Source organism: Haematobia irritans, chromosome 4, assembly GCF_050003625.1.
Source record: "Haematobia irritans isolate KBUSLIRL chromosome 4, ASM5000362v1, whole genome shotgun sequence".
NCBI lineage: Eukaryota > Metazoa > Arthropoda > Insecta > Diptera > Muscidae > Haematobia > Haematobia irritans.
This window is the reverse complement of record NC_134400.1, coordinates 129,183,822-129,210,629: the sequence shown is the minus strand read 5'-3', so window position 1 is coordinate 129,210,629 and position 26,808 is coordinate 129,183,822. Positions and strand designations below refer to the sequence as shown.

At 34.1% G+C, this 26,808-nt stretch overlaps 1 protein-coding gene across 1 annotated transcript; it reads left to right on the top strand.

Moving 5' to 3' along the window:
• Nucleotides 1–345: 345 nt before the first annotated feature.
• LOC142234929 (uncharacterized) lies at nt 346–22,086 on the top strand. The gene is made up of 4 exons (XM_075306140.1): nt 346–1,168; nt 7,383–7,634; nt 12,646–12,861; nt 21,893–22,086. Exons 1-4 carry the CDS (start codon nt 418–420, stop codon nt 22,054–22,056), a joined length of 1,383 nt encoding a protein of 460 aa, XP_075162255.1. The 5' UTR covers nt 346–417; the 3' UTR covers nt 22,057–22,086.
• Nucleotides 22,087–26,808: the final 4,722 nt, after the last annotated feature.

Here is a 26,808-nt window from a genome sequence, read left to right as displayed (position 1 = left end):
TAATTTTTTAATTGACTTTCAATTAATTTTTTAATTGATACTATCATCTGCGATTGAAGACATTTCAATTGAAAATTAATTGGTTCAATTAATTTCGTGATTGAATCAGAATGTTTTTTGTTGTGTGTAAGCAAAATTCGCATTCGTATTTTAAGGTCATTAAGTCTTTGGCCTAAGGTCAACATTCTCTTTTAAATTTGAGTTTAGCGTACTTGATACTGCTCTGCGTGTGAGGGTATTTGCATTTATGTATGTTTATCCAATTAATTTCCGTTTCCTCAGAATTTCTAATATGTTATTGTTTGAAATTTCATTTAATTTCAGATTCATGCCCATGACTTTTTTCATAGCAACCATGGCTATATTCGTCAACAACAACAGAGTCAGTATACATCGAATGGTTTTCAAATTCAAACAATGGCTTCCTCTGTTCAATATCCAAATCATTCGGGACGATTTCTTTTATCCAAGTACAATTTTAATCCGTCTGTGGATCTACTTGAGCGGGGGCAGAATATTGGAAGAAATAGAAAAGAAAATCAAGAAGCCCATTTCCATGTACCTGCCGCAATGCAACAGCAATCTCAATTTTCGGTAATGAATGTTGAAGGTAGTGTCATGTCAATGGGTCAACATCAACACCAACATAAAATAAGGGACGATAACGAACAGGACTCCTATTTGCCACCGGACAGAAGGCCAGATGAACAAACCTTCCATAATCAAGGACGCTTGAATCATAATAATCTGACTATAAGGCCTATTAAAATACCCACGCAGGCTCTATTCCAACAACCCAAAGTGATAGCGCCCACATCAAATATTGGAATTATCGGTAATGGCTCATCTTTGTGTTATCTTGAAGATCTAGCTGTGAAAAATGATATGGAAAGCCATGAAAGGTGTTCTGATTCAATTGACTGTAAATCTGATCTCGATTTCAGTTATATGAGCTTTACTCAAAGTATAGATACTTTCTGTTATCTGAAGACTCCCGGTTTATATCATCATCCATATATGAGTTCCCAAAAATATATATGGTGCACAAATAATCAAACATTTGAAATCTCATGTCCATTTGGTATGAATTTTGATCATAATGTCTGTGTTCCAGAACTGTTTGGTCAATGTAATCAGGTTGGCGTAAAAGATGTTATGACATCGAAAGGTTAGTACTCGTAGATAATGATAGATAATGAAATGTGATACAATAACCCAGCAAAAAAATTAGGTAGTTCTTCTAAAGACACAACTTTAAAAACACTTCCAAAAATGTCCTCCCATTGATGTTCTTTATTTTAATTACACAGGAAGTTCTTTTAATTCAATTTTTTATAACTCGTTTTTTTTCATATTTTTAATGGGTAATTTTATTTTTTTTTATTTCAAATAGGCTAAAAACAAAGTAAAACATAATAAAATTGTACAAATTATTCAAATTTTGTCGAAAAATAAATGCTATATCCATTCTACAAAAATTGCGAATTTTTGCAAATATTTGAGGTCCAACGTTTCAGACAAGCGCTCGAATGCATTAAAAATTAAAAAAAAAAAACGTATTATAAAAATTATTTATTTGGCAAAATATAGTAAAGTTTTTTACTTCACATCCAAAATACTGATTATGGATCACACCTTAAAAAGTGATGCAGATTAAGTGCAACGGCAGTTAAAATGGTGGACATCCGTCCTATGATAAATCCACACTCAGAGAAGGAATATGATCACCTCAAACATGTTTTAAGGGTGGTGACCATGTGACCATGGTGACCATGGTTTTCGCAACCATGTTATTTTCTCAGAAATCATATATCTGATTTCGGCAAGCAGGTTATATTTAACGAGAAAATAACATTTTAATGACAAACATGTTACATGGTCACCATACAAAAATAACATTTTGCTCTTGAAACATGTTTGAGGTGATCATATTCCTTCTCTGCGTGCATGTTAAATTCATCACTTCTGCGCCAATTTTGCACCACTTCCGCATTCAAAAAGAAAATTTTCACTATTTTTTGGCGACGCTTTGTTTGTTGGGAATTTGTGAGGGGTCGACCTAAATCAGCATTGATAGAAGTTGGGTAAATTCCCTACATGTAGGTTTTTTAATATTTAGCGTCTTGTAGACGTAGGGACACAATGTAAGGATTTTTTTGACTCAACGCAAGTTTTAATAATTTTTTACTTTTTGGTGGATCTAGAGTAGGAAATTAAAAGCCGGCAAGGATTGATCTTTAACAATGTGTTTTACCCAGTTACCACTCGTTCCAAACATAATCTACCAAACTGTGCATTTTCCCACAAATCTACCAAACAAATATTTCCACAGAAAATTTTGTCAAAATTATGTTTCTATAGAAAAATTTGTCAAAATTTTATTTCTATAGGAAATTTTGTCAAAATTGTATTTCTATAGAAAATTTTGTCAAAATTTTATTCCTATAGAAAATTTTATTTCTATAGAAAATTTTGTCAAAACTTTTTTTCTATAGAAAATGTTGTCAAAATTTTATTTCTATAGAAAATTTTGTAAAAATTTTTTCTAAAGAAAATTTTTAAAAAATTTCTTTCTATAGAAAATTTTGTCAAAATTTTATTTCTATAGAAAATTTTGTCAAAATTTTATTCCTATAGAAAATTTTGTCAAAATGTTATTTCTATAGAAAATTTTGTCAAAATTTTATTTCTATAGAAAATTTTGCCAAAATTTTATTTCTATAGAAAATTTTGTCAAAATTTTATTTCTATAGAAAATTTTGTCAAAATTTTATTTCTATAGAAAATTTTGTCAAAATTTTATTTCTATAGAAAATTTTGTCAAAATTTTATTTCTATAGAAAATTTTGTCAAAATTTTATTTCTATAGAAAATTTTGTCAAAATTTTATTTCTATAGAAAATTTTGTCAAAATTTTATTTCTATAGAAAATTTTGTCAAAATTTTATTTCTATAGAAAATTTTGTCAAAATTTTATTTCTATAGAAAATTTTGTCAAAATTTTATTTCTATAGAAAATTTTGTCAAAATTTTATTTCTATAGAAAATTTTGTCAAAATTTTATTTCTATAGAAAATTTTGTCAAAATTTTGTTTCTGTAGAAAATTTTGTCAAAATTTTATTTCTATAGAAAATTTTGTCAAAATTTTATTTCTATAGAGAATTTTGTCAAAATTTTATTTCTATAGAGAATTTTGTCAAAATTTTATTTCTATAGAAAATTTTGTCAAAATTTTATTTCTATAGAAAATTTTGTCAAAATTTTATGTCTATAGAAAATTTTGTTAAAATTTTATTTCTATGGAAAATTTTGTTAAAATTGTATTTCTATAGAAACAAAATAGATTTGTTAAAATATTTTATATAGAAATAAAATTTTTGACAAAATTTTCTATAGAAATAAAATTTTGTCAAAATTTTATTTCATAGAAAATTTTATCAAAATTTCATTTCTATAGAAATTTTTGTCAAAATTTTATTTCTATAGAAGATTTTGTCAAAATTGTATTTCTATAGAAAATTTTGTCAAAACTTTATTTCTATAAAAAATTTTGTCAAAATTTTATTTCTATAGAAAATTTTGTCAAAATTTTATTTCTATAGAGAATTTTGTCAAAATTTTATTTCTATAGAAAATTTTGTCAAAATTTTATTTCTATAGAAAATTTTGTCAAAATTTTATTTCTATAGAAAATTTTGTCAAAATTTTATTTCTATGGAAAATTTTGTTAAAATTGTATTTCTATAGAAACAAAATAGATTTTTTAAAATATTTTATATAGAAATAAAATTTTTGACAAAATTTTCTATAGAAATAAAATTTTGTCAAAATTTTATTTCATAGAAAATTTTATCAAAATTTCATTTCTATAGAAATTTTTGTCAAAATTTTATTTTTATAGAAAATTTTGTAAAAATTTTATTTCTATAGAAAATTTTGTCAAAATTTTATTTCTATAGAAAATTTTGTCAAAATTTTATTTCTATAGAAAAATTTGTCAAAATTTTATTTCTATAGAAAATTTTGTCAAAATTTTATTTCTTAGAAAATTTTGTTATTAGTTTTTGTTTGATTTTTGGTCGACCTTTTTGTTAGAATTATAAATTAATGGTTCTTCAAGCTCGAGGTCCTTTTAAAATATTTTATTTATTATTCCCAATATTTCGCGATTACGATATTGCATCGCTTCCTCAGGGGTCTACAATAGATTTATAGAAATTACATTTCATAAATATCACAGTATTAAACATTTAATAATTTAAATAAGTGTAAATCTTAATTACTTTTAGTTAATAATCTCATTTGTCAAAATTTTATTCCTATAGAAAATTTTTCAAAATTTTATTTCTATAGAAAATTTTGTCAACATTTTTTTTCTATAGAAAATTTTGACAAAATTTTATTTCTATAGAAAATTTTATCAAAATTTTATTTCTATAGAAAATTTTGTAAAAATTTTTTTTCTATAGAAAATTTTATTTCTATAGAAAATTTTGTAAAAATCTTTTCTATAAAAAATTTTGTCAAAATTTTATTTCTATAGAAAATTTTGTCAAAATTTTATTTCTATAGAAAATTTTGTCAAAATTTTATTTCTATAGAAAATTTTGCAAAAGTTTTTTCTATAGAAAATTTTGTCACAATTTTATTTCTATAGAAAATTTTGTCAGAAGTTTATATCTATAAAAAATTTTGTCAAAATTTTATTTATACAGAAAATTTTGTCAAAATGTTATTTCTATAGAACGAAAAATACGAAATAGAGGGTCTTTTTGGGAATGTAGGGGAAAGTAGGAAACTTTTTTATACCCTCCATCATAGGATGGGGGTATATTAACTTTGTCATTCCGTTTGTAACACATCGAAATATTGCTCTAAGACCCCATAAAGTATATATATTCTGGGTCGTGGTGAAATTCTGAGTCGATCTAAGCATGTCCGTCCGTCCGTCCGTCCGTCCGTCTGTTGAAATCACGCTAACTTCCGAACGAAACAAGCTATCGACTTGAAACTTGGCACAAGTAGTTGTTATCGATGTAGGTCGGATGGTATTGAAAATGGGCCATATCGGTCCACTTTTACGTATAGCCCCCATATAAAGGGACCCCCAGATTTGGCTTGTGGAGCCTCTAACAGAAGCATATTTCATCCGATCCGGCTGAAATATGGTATATGGTGTTGGTATATGGTCTCTAACAACCATGTAAAAATTGGTCCACATCGGTCCATAATTATATATAGCCTCCATATAAACCGATCCCCAGATTTGGCTTGTGGAGCCTCTAAGAGAAGCATATTTCATCCGATCCGGCTGAAATTTGGTACATGGTGTTGGTAGATGGTCTCTAACAATCATGCACAAATTGGTCCACATCGGTCCATAATTATATATAGCCCCCATATAAACCGATCCCCAGATTTGGCTTGTGGAGCCTCTAAGAGAAGCATATTTCATCCGATCCGGCTGAAATTTGGTACCTGGTGTTGGTAGATGGTCTCTAACAATCGTGCAAAAATTGGTCCACATCGGTCCATAATTATATATAGCCCCCATACAAACCGATCCCCAGATTTGGCTTGTGGAGCCTCTAAGAGAAGCATATTTCATCCGATCCGGCTGAAATTTGGTACATGGTGTTGGTAGATGGTCTCTAACAATCATGCAAAAATTGGTGCACATCGGTCCATAATTATATATAGCCCCCATATAAACCGATCCCCAGATTTGGCTTGCGGAGCCTCAAAGAGAAGCAAATTTCATCCGATCCGGCTGAAATTTGGTACATGATGTTGGTATATGGTCTCTAATAACCATGCAAAAATTGGTCCACATCGGTCCATAATTATATATGGACCCCATATAAACCGATCTCCAGATTTGGCTTGCGAAGCCCCAAAGAGAAGCAAATTGCATCCGATCCGGCTGAAATTTGGTACTTGGTATTGTTATATGGTATCTAATAACCATGCAAAAATTGGTCCACATAGGTTCATAATTATATATAGCCCCCATATAAGCTGATCCCCAGATTTGGCTTGCGAAGTCTCCAAGAGAAGCAAATTTCACCCAATCCGGTTGTAATTTTGAACATGGTGTTAGTACATGATCTTTAACAACCGTGCCAGAATTGGTCCAGATCGTTCCATAATTATATATAGCCCCCATATAAAACGTTCTCCAGATTTGACCTCCGGAGCCTCTTGGAGGAGCAAAATTCATCCGATCCGGTTCAAATTAGGAACGTGGTGTTAGTATATGGTCGCTAACAACCATACAACAATTGGTCCAATCACTCAAAAATTGGTCCATATCGGTTCATAACCATGGTTGCCACTAGAGCCAAAATTAATCTACCAAAATTTTATTTATATAGAAAATTTTGTCAAAATTTTATTTCTATAGAAAATGTTGTCAAAATTTTATTTCTAGAGAAAATTTTGTTAAAATTTTATTCGGTTCATAATCATGGTTGCCACTCGAGCCAAAAATAATCTACCAAGATTTTATTTCTATAGAATATTTTGTCAAAAGTCTATTTCTATAGAAAATTTTGTTAAAATTTTATTTCTGTAGAAAATTTTGTCAAAATGTTATGTCTACTTTGTCAAACTGAATTATATACGTATTGGATCGATCTTTTTTGATTTAATATATACCACGTATGGACTTACATACAATTTAGAAGATGGTGTTAGGAGGTTTTAAGATACCTTGCCATCGGCAAGCGTTACCGCAACTTAAGTAATTCGATTGTGGATGGCAGTGTTTAGAAAAAGTTTCTACGCAATCCATGATGGAGGGTACATAAGCTTCGGCCTGGCCGAACTTACGGCCGTACATACTTGTTTTGTCCTTGTAATGTAAACCGAAAAAATTTCCTGGCAACTTTGACTGAAATGTAGAGATGGAATATAATCACCTCATCCATTCTGTTAATTTTGCACGGCGAAAATGGAATATTATTGTCCAACGGATATTGTCCCAGAAATATTGCTTGACGAAATTATTATTTCGAAGAATATAACATGGTTGCATGCTATCCGTGAAAAAATAATTTGAAATCAATGTGAAGTGATCATGTTCCTTCTCTGGGTCCACATAAACAGACCAGAAGCCTCTTGGAGGAGCAAATATCATTCGATCCGGTTAGTATTGGGTCTTAAGAAAAATATAAAGCGATTTATTTAAATCAAAGACGATTTATTTAGACCAAAAATTTTTTTATTTTAATAAAATTTTACTTTTTTCAAAGGCATACGACTTATAGGTTTCATTTAAAAGAAGATAATTAAACGTAATTTTTGTAATATTATTTAATTTAAATTAAATACAATTTGTTTATTTATAATTTATTTAAATTTTCCTTTTTTTTCTCTTCAGGTCAGCAGAAGCTTACTAAAAGACATTATCGCATTAAGTGTCCACCAAAAGTGCTTGGGCTATTCCCACACCCTTTCAGCAATGCACTCTACATCAAATGCGTTAAAGGAGTACAGTACATTAAACAGTGCCGGCAAGGGCAAGTGTTCAGCATGCATCAGAAATATTGTGATACTAAAAATCATATAAACAATTTTGAATTAGCTGTGCCCATCGATTTGGAGTATCCACATGGTGATGTCGTGCAAAATAGTAAGTATTGACTACTGGGAATTTTTGAAATTTTACATTTGGTTATTGGAGCCTCTTGGAGGAGCAAAAATTATCGGAACCAGTTGAAATCTCCAACAATATATCTACATTTGACCAGCGGTGGTTTATCCCACCTCAGTTATGCTGGTGACATTTCTGAGTGTTTCAAATCTTCTCTAAAAATGACGACTCAAATTGAACAGAAAAAACCAAATGCAGTAAAAATACGTATTTGGGTTGATAAAGTTGAACTTGGACCTTTTTTAATACTATTTGAGTATAAAATTTACAGTGGTACCTCCTCGAAATATTTGGTACATTTTGCAACCTTCTTTAAGTTCATAAATTAAAATATGAACCTTAGTCAAAAAGTTTATCCCTACAGATATTTAGAACACATCTCTCAAATCAAACAGAAAATTTTATTTTTGAACACTTAAAGCCTATGAAGGTCTAAGCAGGGAATTTAGAATATAACGATGACAAATACGTCTGAATTCGAATGAGACAGATCCGATCCGTCTCAGTCTAACAGATCCGCATAGCTAGATATGAGAATCACCAGCTTTTGCCCTTGTCTTAAATATTCATTATCGTCTTCAACATATTAATAAAATCAAAAAAAAGTATAAGTCCTTCACCAACATGAAAAATGTACCTTTGGAAAAAAATAATTACTTTTTCGAAGCTGATTCAGTACAAATTCAAGAATGCAATGTATAATCCCTGATACGTATTACCTGGAAAAACGGAGTTCCGATTGTGTCTTTCATTACTTTTTTGGCGGCGCTTTTTTACTGGGTTGTGGCTCTCTCACTCTGATAGAACACACATAAAATTGTTTGTGTGTTGTGATTCAATCAAGAAAATAATTGATCCAAATAATATTTGAATTGAAATGTCTTCCATCACGAAAATGAAAGTATCAATCACAGTTTTAATTGGGCATAAACAACTGATTGATTTCATTAGCAAATTTGAATTAAATTGATTGTTTGAAATAAATATATAATTAAAAATTAAAAAAAAAATTTCCATCACTTTTTTAACAGGCTTAGTTTTCCGAGTTTGATTAAAAAGTTAATGGTATCAACCAATTTTTTAATTAAAAATAGAAATTTTTTCGATCATTGACTTAATAATTAATAGACTTAATGTATTAATAGACTTAACGTAATTGTATGAATTAATTTATTAATTAAAAACAAGTATATACGGCCGTAAGTTCGGCCAGGCCGAATCTTATGTACCCTCCACCATGGATTGCGTAGAAACTTCTACGAAAAACTGTCATCCAGAAATTTCAACTCACATGGTTGTTAAATATCATATACTACCACCACGTACCAAATTTCAACCAGATCGGATGAATTTTGCTTCTCCAAAAGGCACTGGAGGTCAAATCTGGGGATCGGTTTATATGGGAGCTATATATTATTATGGACTGATAGGAACCAATTCCTGCATGGTTGTTGGATACCCTATACTAACATCACCTACCAAATTTCAACCGAATGGGAAGAATTTTGCTCTTCCAAGGTGCTCCGGAGGTCAAATCTGGGGATCGGTTTATATGGGGCCTATATATAATTATGGACCGATGTCGACCAATTTTTGCATGGGTGTTTGAGGCCATATATTAACATCACGTACCAAATTTCAACTGAATCAGATAAATTTTGGTCTTCCAAGAGGATCCGGAGGTCAAAAGTGGTGATCGGTTTATTTGGGGGCTATATATAATTATGGACCGATATGGACCAATTTTTGCGTGATTGTTAGAGACCATATACTAACACCATGTACCAAATTTCAGCCGGATCGGATGAAAGATGCTTCTCTTATAGGCCTCGCAAGCCAAATTTGGGGGTCCGTTTATATGGGGGCTATACGTAAACACAAATTTGAACACAAATTTTTAAACACAATATTTTTGAGTGCAAGCATATAATGTTCATAAACTAGCATAACATGTTTGGGACATATATGTTAATATGTTAGAACATATTATGTTTGGGACATAAAATGTTTGTAAATATAATATGCTTGAATGCAAACATATATTAATTTAGAAATAGCCTATAAACATATATGTGTTTAGTAGCTTGGAGCGCTATTTAACAGGGAGCGATATTGAATTAAGTTGGTGGTTGTTGCTTGTTATTACAAAATTAACATTTTATTTTTCTTGGGCAATTGATCAGCTACTTCTTTGATCCTTACAAACTGTGTGGTCCGCTGTTCGAATCCCCGTCCGGCAAAAGGTAAAATTAAAATAAAACAAGTATATACGGCCGTAAGTTCGGCCAGGCCGAAGCTTATGTACCCTCCATCATGGATTGCGTAGAAACTTCATCTAAACACTGCCATCTACAATCGAATTACTTAAGTTGCGGTAACGCTTGCCGATGGCAAGGTATCTTAAAACCTCCTAACACCATCTTCTAAATTGTATGTAAGTTCATACGTGGTATATATTAAATCAAAAAGATCGATCCAATCCGTATATAATTCAGTTTGACAAAGTAGACATAAAATTTTGACAAAATTTTCTACAGAAATAAAATTTTAACAAAATTTTCTACAGAAATAAAATTTTAACAAAATTTTCTATAGAAATAAAAATTTTGACAAAATTTTCTATAGAAAGAAAATTTTTACAAAAATTTCTACAGAAATGAAATTTTAACAAAATTTTTCTATAGAAATAAAATCTTGGTAGATTATTTTTGGCTCGAGTGGCAACCATGATTATGAACCGAATAAAATTTGAACAAAATTTTCTATAGAAATAAAATTTTGACAAAATTTTCTATAGAAATAAAATGTTGGTAGATTATTTTTGGATCTAGTGGCAACCATGATTATGAACCGATATGGACCAATTTTTGTGTGATTGGACCAATTTTGGTATGGTTGTTAGCGACCGGATCGGATGAATTTTGCTCCTCCAAGAGGCTCCGGAGGTCAAATCTGGAGAATGTTTTATATGGGGGCTATATATAATTATGGACCGATATGGACCAATTCTGGCACGGTTGTTAAAGATCATATACTAACACCATGTTCCAAATTACAACCGGATTGGATGAAATTTTCTTCTCTTGGAGGCTTCGCAAGCCAAATCCGGGGATCGGTTTATATGGGGGCTATATATTATTATGAACCGATATGGACCAATTTTTGCATGGTTGTTAGAAACCATATACCAACATCATGTACCAAATTTCAGCCGGATCGGATGAAATTTGCTTCTCTTTGAGGCTCCGCAAGCCAAATCTGGGGATCGGTTTATATGGGGGCTATATGTAATTATGGGCCGATGTGGACCAATTTTTGCATGATTGTTAGAGACCATATACCAACACCATGTACCAAATTTCAGCCGGATCGGATGAAATATGCTTCTCTTAGAGGCTCCACAAACCAAATCTGGGGATCGGTTTATATGGGGGCTATACATAATATGTAATTAAGGACCGATATGGACCAATTTTTGCATGGTTGTTAGAGACCATATACCAACATCATGTACCAAATTTCAGCCGGATCGGATGAAATTTGCTTTTCGTTGAGGCTCCGTAAGCCAAATATGGGGATCGGTTTATATGGGGCCTATATATAATTATGGACCGATGTGAACCAATTTTTGCATGGTTGTTAGAGACCATATGCCAACACCATGTACCAAATTTCAGCCGGATCGGATGAAATTTGCTTCTCTTTTAGGCTCCGCAAGCCAAATCTGGAGATCGGTTTATATGGGGGCTATATATAATTATGGACCGATGTGGACCAATTTTTGCATGGTTGTTAGAGACCATATACCAACACCATATACCAAATTTCAGCCGGATCGGATGAAAAATGCTTCTGTTAGAGGCTCCAAAAGCCAAATCTGAGGGTCCCTTTATATGGGGACTATACGTAAAAGTGGACCGATATGGCCCATTTTCAATACCATCCGACCTACAGCGATAACAACTACTTGTGCCAAGTTTCAAGTCGATAGCTTGTTTCGTTCGGAAGTTAGCGTGATTTCAACAGACGGACGGACGGACGGACGGACGGACATGCTTAGATCGACTCAGAATTTCACCACGACCCAGAATATATATACTTTATGGGGTCTTAGAGCAATATTTCGATGTGTTACAAACGGAATGACAAAGTTAATATACCCCCATCCTATGATGGAGGGTATAAAAAATCATAAAATTGAATAATTTCTTCTACAATGTTTGTATTACAGAAAAAGGTGCTAAGAACTAAAAAATCTCGTGGAAGTGAGAAAGATGTCGGGGAATATACAATTGGGCAGAAACAAAATTTTGAGCATTCAGGTCGAAAACCTATGTTGTTAGCAGCTATATTACCTGTTTATTTTCATAATTCATTATGATTGTAAATATATAAATAAATAAATAAAATTTTGAGCACAATATTGTTTGGGAGAATTTTTTTTAAGCATATAATATTTTTGGGTGCAAAATGCTTCCAAACATATTATATGGTCACATAATAACATATTGTTTTTTGGAAGACAACATTATTGAATTTGGATGCAAAAATACAAAATGTTTGGAACTTAGACTACCCAAACATATATTGTTTAGATCAATATGCTTTCAAACATATTATATATTGGAAGAGATCAAACATATAAATGTCTGGGCAATACCCAAAAATGTATATGCTTGAAGCAAAATATGTTTGGGAGTATATGTTACAGAAGCGATTTTTGTGAGGGTGTGGAGGGTATAAAAATCAACTTCAATCGACTCTTTAATTGGAAATATTTTAGTGATATTTTTTGTCCCTTTCCTTGTACTTTATTAAAAAAAATCACAATTTAATTATCATATTTACGAAAGATTTTTTAAAAATGTACAAATTTATGTAAAGATTAATATTTTATTTTTTTGTGTGTACTCGTATATAGTCCCTCTGACACCGAGTATTATTCATTAGTCTTTTCTATTTATCCTTTTTAAACATTTTCCCTTTTCAGATAACACATCGATACAATGTCACATGGGATTGGACGGCAAATTTATATACCCCTTTACGAATAGGAAATATGTCACGTGTTCAAACGGAGTGACCAATATTGAAAAATGTATGGATGGTTCTGTCTACAACTCATGGAAAGGAAGATGTATGCCATGTAAACAAAATACTGGACGATCCAAAAGAAATTATATTCCAGAAGAAAGTTCTAATGATGGTAAGAAAATATTCCCAGCAGTTTAATGCTTTTAAATCTGAAATGATATGGTTGATATTTTACATCATAACAGGTTGGCTGATAAGTCCCCGGTCTAACAAAGAAAAACACATTTTTTTTGTCAAAATTCGTTTTTATTATTCAACATAGCTCCCTTCAAGAGCGATACAAGGATTATAACGACCTTCCAATTTTTTGATACCATTCTGGTAGTACTCCTTCGGTTTTGCCTCAAAAAGGCCTCCGTTTCAGCGATCACCTCTTCATTGCAGCCAAATTTTTTCCCTGCGAGCATCCTTTTGAGGTCTGAGAACAAGAAAAAGTCGCTGGGGGCCAGATCTGGAGAATACGGTGGGTGGGGAAGCAATTCGAAGCCCAATTCATGAATTTTTGCCATCGTTCTCAGTGACTTGTGGCACGGTGCGTTGTCTTGGTGGAACAACACTTTTTTCTTCTTCATATGGGGCCGTTTTGCCGCGATTTCGACCTTCAAACGCTCCAATAACGCCATGTAATAGTCACTGTTGATGGTTTTTCCCTTCTGAAGATAATCGATGAAAATTATTCCATGCGAATCCCAAAAAAAGAGGCCATTACTTTGCCAGCGGACTTTTGAGTCTTTCCACGCTTCGGAGACGGTTCACCGGTCGCTGTCCACTCAGCCGACTGTCGATTGAACTCAGGAGTGTAGTGATGGAGCCATGTTTCATCCATTGTCACATATCGACGGAAAAACTCGGGTGTATTACGAGTTAACAGCTGCAAACACAACACGTTGTTGTTTTTGGTCAAATGTGAGCTCGCGCTGCACCCATTTGGCACACAGCTTCCGCATATCCAAATATTGATTAATGATATGACCAACACGTTCCTTTGATATCTCTAAGGCCTCCGCTATCTCGATCAACTTCATTTTACGTTCATTCAAAATAATTTTGTGAATTTTTTTGATGTTTTCGTCGGTAATCACCTCTTTCGGGCGTCCATTGCGTTCACCGTCCTCCGTGCTCATTTCACCACGCTTGAATTTTGCTTACCAATCAATTATTGTTGATTTCCCTGGGACAGAGTCCGGAAACTCATTACCAAGCCAAGTTTTTGCTTCCATCGTATTTTTTCCCTTCAGAAAACAGTATTTTATCAAAACACGAAATTCCTTTTTTTCCATTTTTTCACAATAACAAAAGTTGCTTCACAAAAGACGCTCTAAATATCTCACAAACTAATTGACTGTCAAATTTTGACACGAATCATTTGAAGGTTGGTTACTATATAAAAATAATATGCATTAATACTGGCGGCGCCATCTATGTGTCAGACCGGGGACTTATCAGCCAACCTGTTACATACAGAAAACAATTTTTTTGTGACAACCAAATTTTTTGCCAACCGAATCCCAGCAAAAAAAGCGCAGTGTAAATGTTCATTTTGGATCCGGAAGTGATGTAGTTAAACTAAAGAACATCAATGGGATGACATTGTGGGAAGTGATTGCGCCTTTAGAACAACCAAATTTTTTTACTGGGATTATTTGGGATTTAGCTGTAGCAGTGAAATTGATTGATCACAACACAATACGATGATTGCCTTTTATATTTCGGGATTGGACAACCCTAGTATTGCAATCGGCCAACTGACAGCATTATCGTTAAGCTTGATATTTTTGAGGTCCTCAGAACTTTTTGACAAACAAGCGCTATTTGTGTTGTTTACTGCAACTTGAAAGATTCATCTCGCCCAAAAAAATGGAATAAAATTGTGAACATTTTCGTGAGATTAGGTTTTACAACTTTAAACAGAGGACGTAGTTCAATAGTAGTTCACTACGAATTTCGTGAAGGTTGTCCAGAATCAGTTGTTGATCCGGAAACCATTGCTTGCTGTGCTGTGCGTCAACTAATATTGAAAGATCGCAATAGGTCACCTATTGTGAGATTGCGACAACCTTAGGCATTAGTGGCACCAGCATAAATTCAATATTGCATGAACGTTTGGCCTTAACCCTCTGTAGTTGTGGTGGTCTAATTTGAACAATATAACTGACGTGGGGTCCAGCAGACCTCATTGCTAAACTGATATCCTACATTTTTGATCAAAAAGTTGTTGGCCATATTTTCCATAAAAACATATGGTTACACTGTGATGCAAAATTCAACTTTTTGTTTCCAAACAAAAAATCACTTATCCCAGTCGAAAGTACTCGATGAGAGGAGAAAAGTAATTTCTGGATTTTGTTAGATTGATTGCCGTTTGTCTTTTATGAGCCTCTAAAGTTTTGTCGCCAAATTCGATTTTGAGCCCTTTTTTTCAATTTTCGTCTGGCCATAGCTCAACAAATGCTGTGAACTAATTTTTGAGGTATTAAACAAAGTTGTAGCTCTTGACTCGGCGAACAAAAATGTTGAATGTATTAGCTCGGAAAATATGCATCTTCATGTTCAAAAACGCAAAAATGTCGATAAAATTACCGCTTTTATCACCGATTTTTTCTGTTTTTAGACTACAGTTATTGAACTGGATCCCACACAATTTGTCAATCGCTCAAAAAAAAATCGCGAAAGAAATGTTCCAAAAATACGATCGTGAAACATGTCTATGATATCGTGGCAGTTAATGAATCGCGGATTTACGCATATGAGAACGCGAATATATATTAGTCGACTGTATGGGAGGATTGGGACTCTTACAAGAAGAATCTGAAAGGATACAAGCGAGAACTGATAAAGGCTCAGCATAACTCTTGGAATGTTTACTGCAGCAGTATTGAGAATACGTCCGAGGCTTCCAGACTACGGAAGATACTAGCATCCACTAACTCCGCTCCAGGTTTCATTAAAACATCGGGGGGCAATTGGACAACGTCCAGTGAGGAGACGCTGGAGGTACTATTGGACACACATTTTTGGAAATCAGACGGTTGGACCATGTTCTGGCGGTGCTACAGTGGCTCAGCGTGCATTTCCTATCGAGGAACTTGTATCGGAATCTAAAATAAAATGGGCGTTAAATAGCTTTGGGTCATTCAAATCCCCCGGACCTGATGGAATTAATCCGGAGGGTTACAAGCAGTGACTGACAGAATTATCCTTTGGTTGACGGTGATATATAAAGGATGTATAAACTTAGCATATATTCCAGAAAAGTGGAGGGAAACAAAAGTCGTTTTCATACCTAAAGCAGGAAAAGCCTCTCACTCGAGTGCGAAGGATTTCCGACCAATCAGCTTATCCTCATTCCTACTTAAGACTCTGGAGAGGATGATAGATATTTATCTTAGAACTAGCATCGATTCAAGGTTGTTCTCGAAAGGACAGCATGCATACTCGAAGGGCAGGTCTACTGAGACCGCACTACATGAACTAGTCAGCTTTATCGAAAGCTCACTATCTGTCAATGAATACACAATCGTGGCGTTTCTAGACATCGGGGGGCATTCAATAACGTCCATCCGAGCTCGATATTAAATGGACTGGCAACTCTGAATGTTGATCCAGGTATACTTAGGCTGCTAGACGAACTGCTAATGAGGAGACGTATTTCAGCCACACTAGGACAAGCAAACATACAAAGGTATGTGAACAGAGGTACTCCCCAAGGAGGAGTTCTATCATCTCTTCTTTGGAATGTTGCTATAAACAACCTTCTGGTTTCACTAGAAAAAGAAAGGATAAAAGTGGTGGCATACGCAGACGATGTGGCTTTAGCAGTCAGGGGAAAATTCCCATCCACAATCAGAGATGTCATACAAAGAGCCCTCCGAATGACTGAGAAATGGGCGAAAGAGAATGGTTTTGGAGTAAATCCTGCAAAGACAGAATTGGTCATGTACTGCAAAGATCGCAAAACTCCCACGGTTAAGCCCATATCCTTAGGGGGTATTGAAATTCCCTTTGGTGAGTGTCCAAAATACCTTGGCGTTATTCTGGACAGGAAGCTGAACTTTAGGCTTAATATTGAAGAAAGGGCGAGGAAAGCAACGGTAGCTTTGTAGTCGTGCAAAAAGGCAATAGGAAACAAGTATGTACGGCCGTAATTTCGGCCAGGCCGAAGCTTATGTACCCTCCACCATGGATAGCGTAGAAACTTCTTCTAAACACTGCCATCCACAATCGAATTACTTAAGTTGCGGTAACGCTTGCCGATGGCAAGGTATCTTAAAACCTCCTAGCACCGTCTTCTAAATTGTATGTAAGTCCATACGTGGTTATATTAAATCAAAAAAGATCGATCAAATACGTATATAATTCAGTTGGACAAAATTTTCTATAGACATACAAAAATTTTAACAAAATTATCTTAGAAATAAAATTTTCAGAAAATTTTCTATAGAAAGAAAATTTTGATAAAATTTTCTATAGAAATAAAATTTTGACAAAATTTTCTATAGAAATAAAATTTTGACAAGATTTTCTATAGAAATAAAATTTTAACAAAAATTTTCTATAGAAATAAAATTTTAACAAAATTTTCTATAGAAATAAAATTTTGACTAAATTTTCTATAGAAATAAAATTTTGACAAGATTTTCTATAGAAATAAAATTTAAAAAAAAATTTGCTATAGAAATAAAATTTTGACAACATTTTCTATAGAAGTAAAATTTGGAAAAAAATCTATAGAAATAAAATTTGGAAAAAATTTTCTATAGAAATAACATTTGGAAAAAAATTTCTATAGAAATAAAATTTTGACAAAATTTTCTATAGAAATAAAATTTTGACAAACTTTTCTATAGAAATAAAATTTTGACAAAATTTTCTATAGAAATAAAATTTTGACAAAATTTTCTATAGAAATAAAATTTTGACAAGATTTTCTATAGAAATAAAATTTTAACAAAAATTTTCTATAGAAACAAAATTTTAACAAAATTTTCTATAGAAATAAAATTTTGGTATATTATTTTTGGCTCGAGTGGCAACCATGATTATGAACCACGTACCATATTTCAACCGGATCGGATGAAATTTGCTTCTCTTAGAGGCTCCGCAAGCCAAATCTGGGGATCGATTTATATGGGGGCTATATATAATTATGGACTGATATGGACCAATTCCTGCATGGTTGTTGGATACCATATACTAACACCACGTACCAAATTTCAACCGGATCGGATGAATTTTGCTCCTCTAAGAGGCTCCGGAGGTCAAATCTGGGGATCGGCTTATATGGGGGCTATGCATAACTATGGATCGATATAGACCAATTTTGTCATGGTTGTAAGAGACAATATACTAACACCACGTACCAAATTTCAATCGGATCGGATGACTTTTGCTCCTCTAAGAGGCTCCGGAGGTCAAATCTGGGGATCGGTTTATATGGGGGCTATATATAATTATGGGCCGATGTAGACCAATTTTTGCATGGTTGTTAGAGACCATATACTAACACCATGTAAAAAATTTCAGTCGGATCAGATGAAATTTGCTTCTCTTAGAGCAATCGCAAGCCAAATTTGGGGGTCCGTTTATATGTGGGCAATACGTAAAAGTGGACCGATATGGACCAATTTTTGCATGGTTGTTAGAGACCATACACTAATACCACGTACCAAATTTCAGCCAGATCGGATGAAATTTGCTTCTCTTAGAGCAATCGCAAACCAAATTTGGGGGTCCGTTTATATGGGAGCTATACGTAAAAGTGGACCGATATGGACCAATTTTTGCATGGTTGGTAGAGACTATATACTAACACCATGTACCAAATTTCAGCCGGACCGAATGAAATTTGCTTCTCTTAGAGCAATCGCAGCCAAATTTGGGGGTCCGTTTATATGGGGGCTATACGTAAAAGTGGACCGATATGGCCCATTTGCAATACCATCCGACCTACATCAATAACAGCTACTTGTGCCAAGTTTCAAGTCGATAGCTTGTTTCGTTCGGAAGTTAGCGTGATTTCAACAGACGGACGGACATGCTTAGATCGACTCAGAATTTCACCACGACCCAGAATATATATACTTTATGGGGTTTTAGAGCAATATTTCGATGTGTTACAAACGGAATGACAAAGTTAATATACCCCCATCCTATGGTGGGGGGTATAAAAAGTTGGGACTAAAACCGAAAATTGTGCATTGGCTATACACTGCAGTGGCTATATGGTGTTGTAGTCTGGTGGCCGGCACTTCAGCAACCGACAGGTTTAGATAAAGTTCAGCGTATGGCGTGCTTTCACTCAAAAAAAAGTGAACTCACTATTTCACTAAAGCCAATTTAACTATATTTTAGTTCATGAACTGATTATATTTGGAGAAAGTTTCATTTACTCTAATAATTTTTTGCGTACGTTAGTTAAATTAACTAAAAGACTGGAAAAAATTATACACACATTAAGGATATAGATTTACTAAATTCGTATTTCTCACAAAATAGTTCATAATTTATTCAAATTTGTAAATTTTACTACAAAAGCGACCATCATGAACTTCGTATATCACTAAAGACATTCTTGCAATTTTGAACTCCAATTTTTTCCTTCATACTACAAAATTTTCTTGAAAAAATTAAAAAAATTATTTATGTCTAATAAATTTTCTTGAATTTGTCGAAAATTATTTACTTATTTTTGTGATATCGGCGTGATGCCAGCGCTTGTAATACTGTTTAGTTAAAAATTCCTAAAAAAATCAAAATTTTCTAAAACTAATCAAAAGTTTTCTTCCTGGTGGGTTCACTGTTTTTTCAGTGTTTGTATCTCAGGCGCATTCAGTAAGACAGAAACATATTCCCTTAGTGTCATGCTGCATCTATTGCCTTTAGAGATTTTGGCCAAACAGTCAGCGGCAACAACGGCTGTGTGCTTGCGCGAGCTATCCCTGTGGTCGGAAAAAATGTACGGTCATAATTCGGTCCTAAAAATAATGCCAGATGTGCCAAACGTAGTGGATTACACTCTGGCGAAACCACTTTTCGACAAAAAGTTTGAAACTCTAATACCCAACAGTGAGGCGTAGTGTACACATACCCCGGGGAATAAACAATATATAGATTTCTACACTGATGGCTCCAATTTAGATGGACACGTGGGTTTCGGAGTATATTCTAAAGATCTGGAAATTCGAATAGCGAAAAGATTACCTTATCACTGTAATGTTTTCAGGCTGAACTATTAGCAATAAGGGAGGTGGTGAGTTGGCTGAGAAGTAATGTTCCAATAAATATTGGCATTAATATATACTCAGAGCCACCGTGGTGCAATGGTTAGCATGCCCCCCTTGCATACACAAGGTCGTGGGTTCGATTCCTGCTTCGACCGAACACCAAAAAGTTTTTCCGCGGTGGATTATCCCACCCCAGTAATGCTGGTGACATTTCTGAGCGTTTCAAAACTTATCTAAGTGGTTTCGCTGCAATATGGAACGCCGTTCGGATTCGGCTATAAAAAGGAGGTCCCTTGTCATTGAGCTTAAAATGGAATCGGGCAGCACTCAGTGATAAGAGAGAAGTTCACCAATGTGGTATCACAATGGACTGAATAGTCTAAGTGAGCCTGATACATCGGGCTGCCACCTAACCTAACCTAACCTAACCTATACTCAGACAATCAACCTGCAATAAAATCCTTGGACTCTGTGTTCCTTAACTCGAAAACGGCCATCGACTGCCGCAAATCTCTCAACGAGATGGCTGAGCAGTACAATATTCACCTAATATGGGTGCCTGGCCATAGAAACATACCGGGGAACTGTCGAGTAGATGAGTTGGCAAGGCTAGAAACTACCTTACACATTCCAGGGGAACTGGAATCTGTTGGTATGTCTCTGGCAACCTATAAGCTCTTACTGCGTGAGAAGGCTGTTATGATGGCAAATGTTCGATGGGAGAATTGCAAGGGTTGTAACGACACCAAGCAAATATGGCCCCATTTAAACTTAAACCGCACACTTGATATGCTAGTGTTCTCAACACGTCAGATATCACTTCTGATATCTGCTATAACGGGTCGCTGCCTGATAGGCGATTTTGCAAAAACTATTGGCACGGAGTATAATGACTATTGTACGAGCTGTCATGATGCGGATGAAAAAGAATCAATTAAACACCTCTTGTGTGAGTGTCCTGCATTTTGTGTAAGGCGTAAGCAAATTTTAAGGGCATATAGCTTTAAATTACTGGCGGACCTGGAAAACGTTAACTTAAGCAGTCTGTTAATATTTTTGGAACAATCTGGTTGGTTCAACATATAAAATAATAGAGAAGGTTCAGTAGTTAAAACTAGAATAGGTACTTTTAGTTAAATGTGGTATCACAATGGACTGAATAGTCTAAGTGAGCCTGAAACTTAATCGGGCTACCACTTTAACCTAACCATGGGTGTATCAAGATGAACCAAATCCAACAAAAGACGCTTGTTTTTGCGGAAAAACTGGACACGCCGCAATCCTACTTCTAGAATAACGCAGAACAGCAAATTCTGAGCGATAAAGAACCATTTGTTTGCCAGTTATCTTCCAAGAAAATCAGGAAAACTCACCGTCAAAGATGGACCATTCTTCAATGCGAGCTCTAAAACAACTGCATTTTTGAGAACTCAAAGCAGTAACCACCGTATAGTCCTGACATGACCTCACCGAATTCCTGTATTTAAAAAATAATATAATAGGTCAACGTTTTTCGATATTTGAAGAAGCGGTTGATGCGTTCAGAATGCATGATTTGGATATACCTCAATCAGAGTGGCAAAAGTGTTTCAACAATTGGTTCAAGGGGAATGATTACTCCCCTTGAAGGGTATTCCGGAAATTCACTTTAACAACTGTTAAGAATTTGGAAAATACTGTGGCATACGTGTCTTGCGTTAAAGCGGACGAAATAAAGAATTTTAAAATTATACAGAAATTCTTATTATATTTTTCAAATTTTTATTACTTATAACATTTTTTGTATCATGTACCGCCTGAAAGTATAGAAATATCTCTATGAAATTTTTCTTTATGAGAAAGAGTGATACTTTTTGAAAAGAATTTCATTCATCAGATTTTTATTTGTAACTTGTATAAAACATATTCTATTTATTTCAGATAAAAAGTTTGGCGTTATTTGTGGACCCAATAGCGAAGGCCAATATCCACATCCAAATGATTGGCAAAAGTTTGTGAAATGTTTTAATGGAATCGTATCCGTACAAAAGTGTCCAAGGAATACCATTTTCGATTTGGAATTTGCAAAGTGTAGAACTATTTAATAAATGAAATACATTTTTGTTTTAACTAAATGACTTTTTTAACGAAAATTTCTATAGCAAATTTAAATTAATCTTCATGAAAATTGGGAGCCACCGTGGTGCAATGGTTAGCATGTCCGCCTTGCATACACAAGGTCGTGGGTTCGATTCCTGACCGAACACCCAAAAACAAAAACAAAAAAATTCAGCGGTGGATTATCCCACCTCAGTAATGCTGGTGACATTTCTGAGGGTTTCAAAGCTTTTCTAAGTGGTTTCACTGCAATGTGGAACGCCGTTCGAACTAGAGGTGTGCGCGTGACACGAAATGGCTACCTGCAAGCTCTTACTGCGTGAGAAGGCTGTCATGATGGCAAATGTTCGATGTGAGAATTGCAAGGGTTGTAACGACACCAAGCAAATATGGCCCCATTTAAACTTAAACCGCACACTAGATATGCTAGTGTTCTCAAGACGTCAGATTTCACTCCTGATATCTGCTATAACGGGTCGCTGCCTGATAGGCGATTTTGCAAAAACTATTGGCACGAAGTATAATGACTATTGTATGAGCTGTCATGATGCGGAGGAAAAGGAATCACCCCTTGTGTGAGTGTCCTGCATTTTGTGTAAGGCTTAAGCGAATTTTAGGGACATATAGCTTTAGATTACTGGTGGACCTGGAAAACGTTAACTTAAGCAGTCTGTTAATGTTTTGGGAACAATCTGGTTGGTTCAACAAAAGAAAATAATAGAGAAGGTTCAGTGGTTAAAACTAGAAGTGTCCATATGTAATAGGTACTTTTAGTTAAATGTGGTATCACAATGGACTGAATAGTCTAAGTGAGCCTGAAACTTAATCGGTCTGCCACTTTAACCTAACCTAACATAACCTACCTAAATTATGTTAATTTTAGGGTTAGTTGCAAATGTTTTGAACAGCACTGTATATTATGATTTCGTTTCTGTCTAAAACATTATATTTTTTCAGCGTATGTAAATATGTAATAAAATCTATGTTTGGACTACTTACTGTTTAATCAGAACTTTAAATTTAAATAAATAATTATTCATTGTTGACATCATGATTATAATTTGTATTCTTTTCTTTGCTCAAAAGTCAAATATATTTACCAGAAATATGAAGAAAGTCAGGGTTTGTTTTGAAAAATACAAAAACAAAATAAAAAAAAAAAATTATAATAATACGAAAATACAAAACCACAGATTTCGAATGCATCCTCTTATCTTACATTTGCTTTGCACCACCAACACCGTCGAGAAGTGATAAGAACAGACACAACAGAATTCTACGCTCTCCCTCATTCACAATACACGCAATTACACTGATGCCTTGAGTTACGGACCGAATATTGGTTTATTACAGGATAGACATTTTCATTGATATAAACAAAGGCAATGAAAATGTTCTATTTGGATCCGGAGAGGTACAAGGAATTTGAGTAAGGAATTTCATTTTTTCAGTTTTTACCTCTTTGTAAAGATGTCTCGAACAATATTTGTACATGTTTTATGCCATATTGCATATCCGCCGAGAAATGGATCGGTACGGTTTTAGAGGCTATGTATGTCCTACTATTATATCCGATATAATTCCGAATTTTTAAATATATGTATGTATATCGAAACTGCATTTTTTATATATAACCTCAATAGAACAGAAGTGAAAATAAGTCAATTTCTAGAAGAGAATTTTTGAATGTATAATAAAAGTAATGACTTAGGAAGAACTTTAAAATTTTTGAAAAGTCTAAAAATCTATTTTTCATATTTTTGAAATTTTAGTCGACAAGTTTACCTTGGCAAAAGTTGAAAGTAGACTTTTTAAAATTTGTAAAAAGTCGGCAAATCGAATTTCCACATTTGGAAAAATTGGTAACTCGAAAGTCGACTTTTTCATATTAATATTAGTTTGGATTGCACGACTTTTCCGAATGGGAAGTCGATCTTTTCAAATTTTGAATATTGGAAAGTCGAAAATTCGATTTTCCCTAATTTGGATAAATTAGAAAGTAGGGTTTTGATACCCACCACCATAGGATGGGGGGTATATTAATTTTGTCATTCCGTTTGTAACACATCGAAATATTGCTCTAAGACCCCATAAATTATATATATATATATATATATATATTCTTAGAGCATGTACCAAACTCTTATAGGCTCCGCAAGCCATATATATATATATATATATATATATATATATATATATATATATATATATATATATATATATATATATATATATATATATATATATATATATATATATATATATATATATATATATATATATATATATATATATATATATATATATATATATATATATATATATATATATATATATATATATATATATATATATATATATATATATGGCTTGCGGAGCCTATAAGAGTTTGGTACATGCTCTAAGAATATGGTCTCTAACAACCACGCAAAAATTGGTCCATATCGGTCCATAATTATATATAGCCCCATATAAACCGATCCCCAGATTTGACCTCCGGAGCATCTTTGAGAAGCAAAATTCATACGATCTGGTTGAAATTTGGTACGTGGTGTTATTATATGGTCTCCAACAACCATGCCAAAATTGGTCCATATCGGTCCATAATTATATATAGCTCCCATATAAACCGATCCCCAGCTTTGACCTCCGGAGCCTCTTAGAGAAGCAAAATTCATCCGATCTGGTTGAAATTTGGTACGTGGTGTTAGTATATGGTCTCTAACAACCATGCCAAAATGGGTCCATATCGGTCCATAATTATATATAGCCCCCATATAAATCGATCCCTAGATTTGTCCTCCGGAGCCTCTTGGAGGAGCAAAATTCATCCGATCCGGCTGAAATTGGGTACGTGGTGTTAGTATATGGTCTCTAGCAACCATGCCAAAATTGGTCCATATCGGTCCATATTTATATATAGCCCCCATATAAACCGATCCCCAGATTTGACTTCCGGAGCCTCTTAGAGGAGAAAAATTCATTCGATCCGGTTGAAATTTGGTACGTGGTGTTAGTATATGGTCTCTAACAACCATGTCAAAATTGGTCCATATCGGTCCATAATTATATATAGCCCCCATATAAACCGATCCCCAGATTTGACCTCCGGAGCCTCTTAGAGGAGCAAATTTCATCCGATCCGGCTGAAATTTGGTATATGGTATTAGTATATGGTCTCTAACAACCATGCAAGAATTGGTCCATATCGGCCCATAATTATATATAGCTCCCATATAAATCGATCCCTAGATTTGTCCTCCGGAGCCTCTTGGAGGAGCAAAATTCATCCGATCCGGTTGAAATTTGGTACATGGTATTAGTATATGGTCTCCAACAACCATGCAAGAATTGGACCATATCGGTCCATAATTATATATAGCCCCCATATAAATCCTAGAGATCCGGGAGCCACCGTGGCCCGCCTTGCATACACAAGATCGTGGGTTCGATTCCTGCTTCGACCGAACACCAAAAAGTTTTTCAGCGGTGGTTTATCCCACCTCAGCAATGCTGGTGACATTTCTGAGGGTCTCAAAACTTCTCTAAGTGGTTTCTCTGCAATGTGGAACGCCGTTCGGACTCGGCTATAAAAAGGAGGTCCCTTGTCATTGAGCTTAACATGGAATCGGGCAGCACTCAGTGATAAGAGAGAAGTTCACCAATGTGGTATCACAATGAACTGAATAGTCTAAGTGAGCCTGATACATCGGGCTGCCACCTAACCTAACCTAACCTAACCTAGAGATCCGGAGCCTCTTGGAGGAGCAAAATTCATCCGATCGGGTTGAAATTTGCGACGTAGTGTTGGTATAAGGCCGCTAATAACCATGCCAAAATTGGTCCATATCAAAATTTTATTTCTATAGAAAATTTTGTTAAAATTTTATTTCTATAGAAAAATTTTTCCAAATTTCACTTCTATAGAAAATGTTGTCAAAATTTTATTTCTATAGAAACTTTGAACTTAGTTATGTACGTATTTAATCGACCTTTTTTAGTTTAATATATACCACGTATGGACTATGTGGTATATATTACGGTGTTAGGAAGTTTTAAGATACCATGCCATCGGCAAGTGTTAACGCAACCCAAGTACTTCAGTAGAAGTTTCTACGCAATCCTTGGTTGAGGGTACAACTTGTGGAAAAGTTGAAAGTCGACTTTTTCAAATCATTACTAGTTTAGATCACCAAATCTATATTGGTTTCAGAAATCAAAAAATCGACCTTTTCAACTTTGGAAAAACTATAAATTCGATAAACGACTTTTTCAAATTTTTAAGAAGTTGAAAAATCGTTTTTTTGCAAATTTCGAAAGTCGAATATTTGAATATTCCAATGTTAGAAAAATTATGTCAAAGAGTCCATCTTTTCAAATTTGTAAAAAATCGAATTTTGTGGCATGATCGGAAAAAATACCTTTTGTTGACAAACACCGGTCCATCCAACTGCGTACGCTCTTGATTTTTTTTTACAATTAATTAACTTTCATTTCTGTGCGGACTCAAAGGTGGCTGGATCATGGTATGAAGCCGCCGAATACTTTTGACCGTTCGATTTCGCCACCGACCGACTGAAATACATGGAAAAGGAATATGATCACCTCAAATATGTTTCCAGGACATAAGGCTATTTTTGGGGGGGAAAAATTTAACAACCATGTTATTTTCTCGGGAATTATGTTTTTGGCAAGCGTGTTTATGATTGGTGAGAAAGTAATAGTTTTGCGACAAAAAT

Coding starts and splice junctions, on each gene's coding strand:
- LOC142234929 (XM_075306140.1), top strand. CDS start 418: ATGGCTTCCTCTGTTCAATATCCAAATCATTCGGGACGATTTCTTTTA. Junction 7,635..12,645: donor TGGTGATGTCGTGCAAAATA/GTAAGTATTGAC, acceptor TTCCCTTTTCAG/ATAACACATCGATACAATGT. Junction 12,862..21,892: donor AGAAGAAAGTTCTAATGATG/GTAAGAAAATAT, acceptor TATTTATTTCAG/ATAAAAAGTTTGGCGTTATT.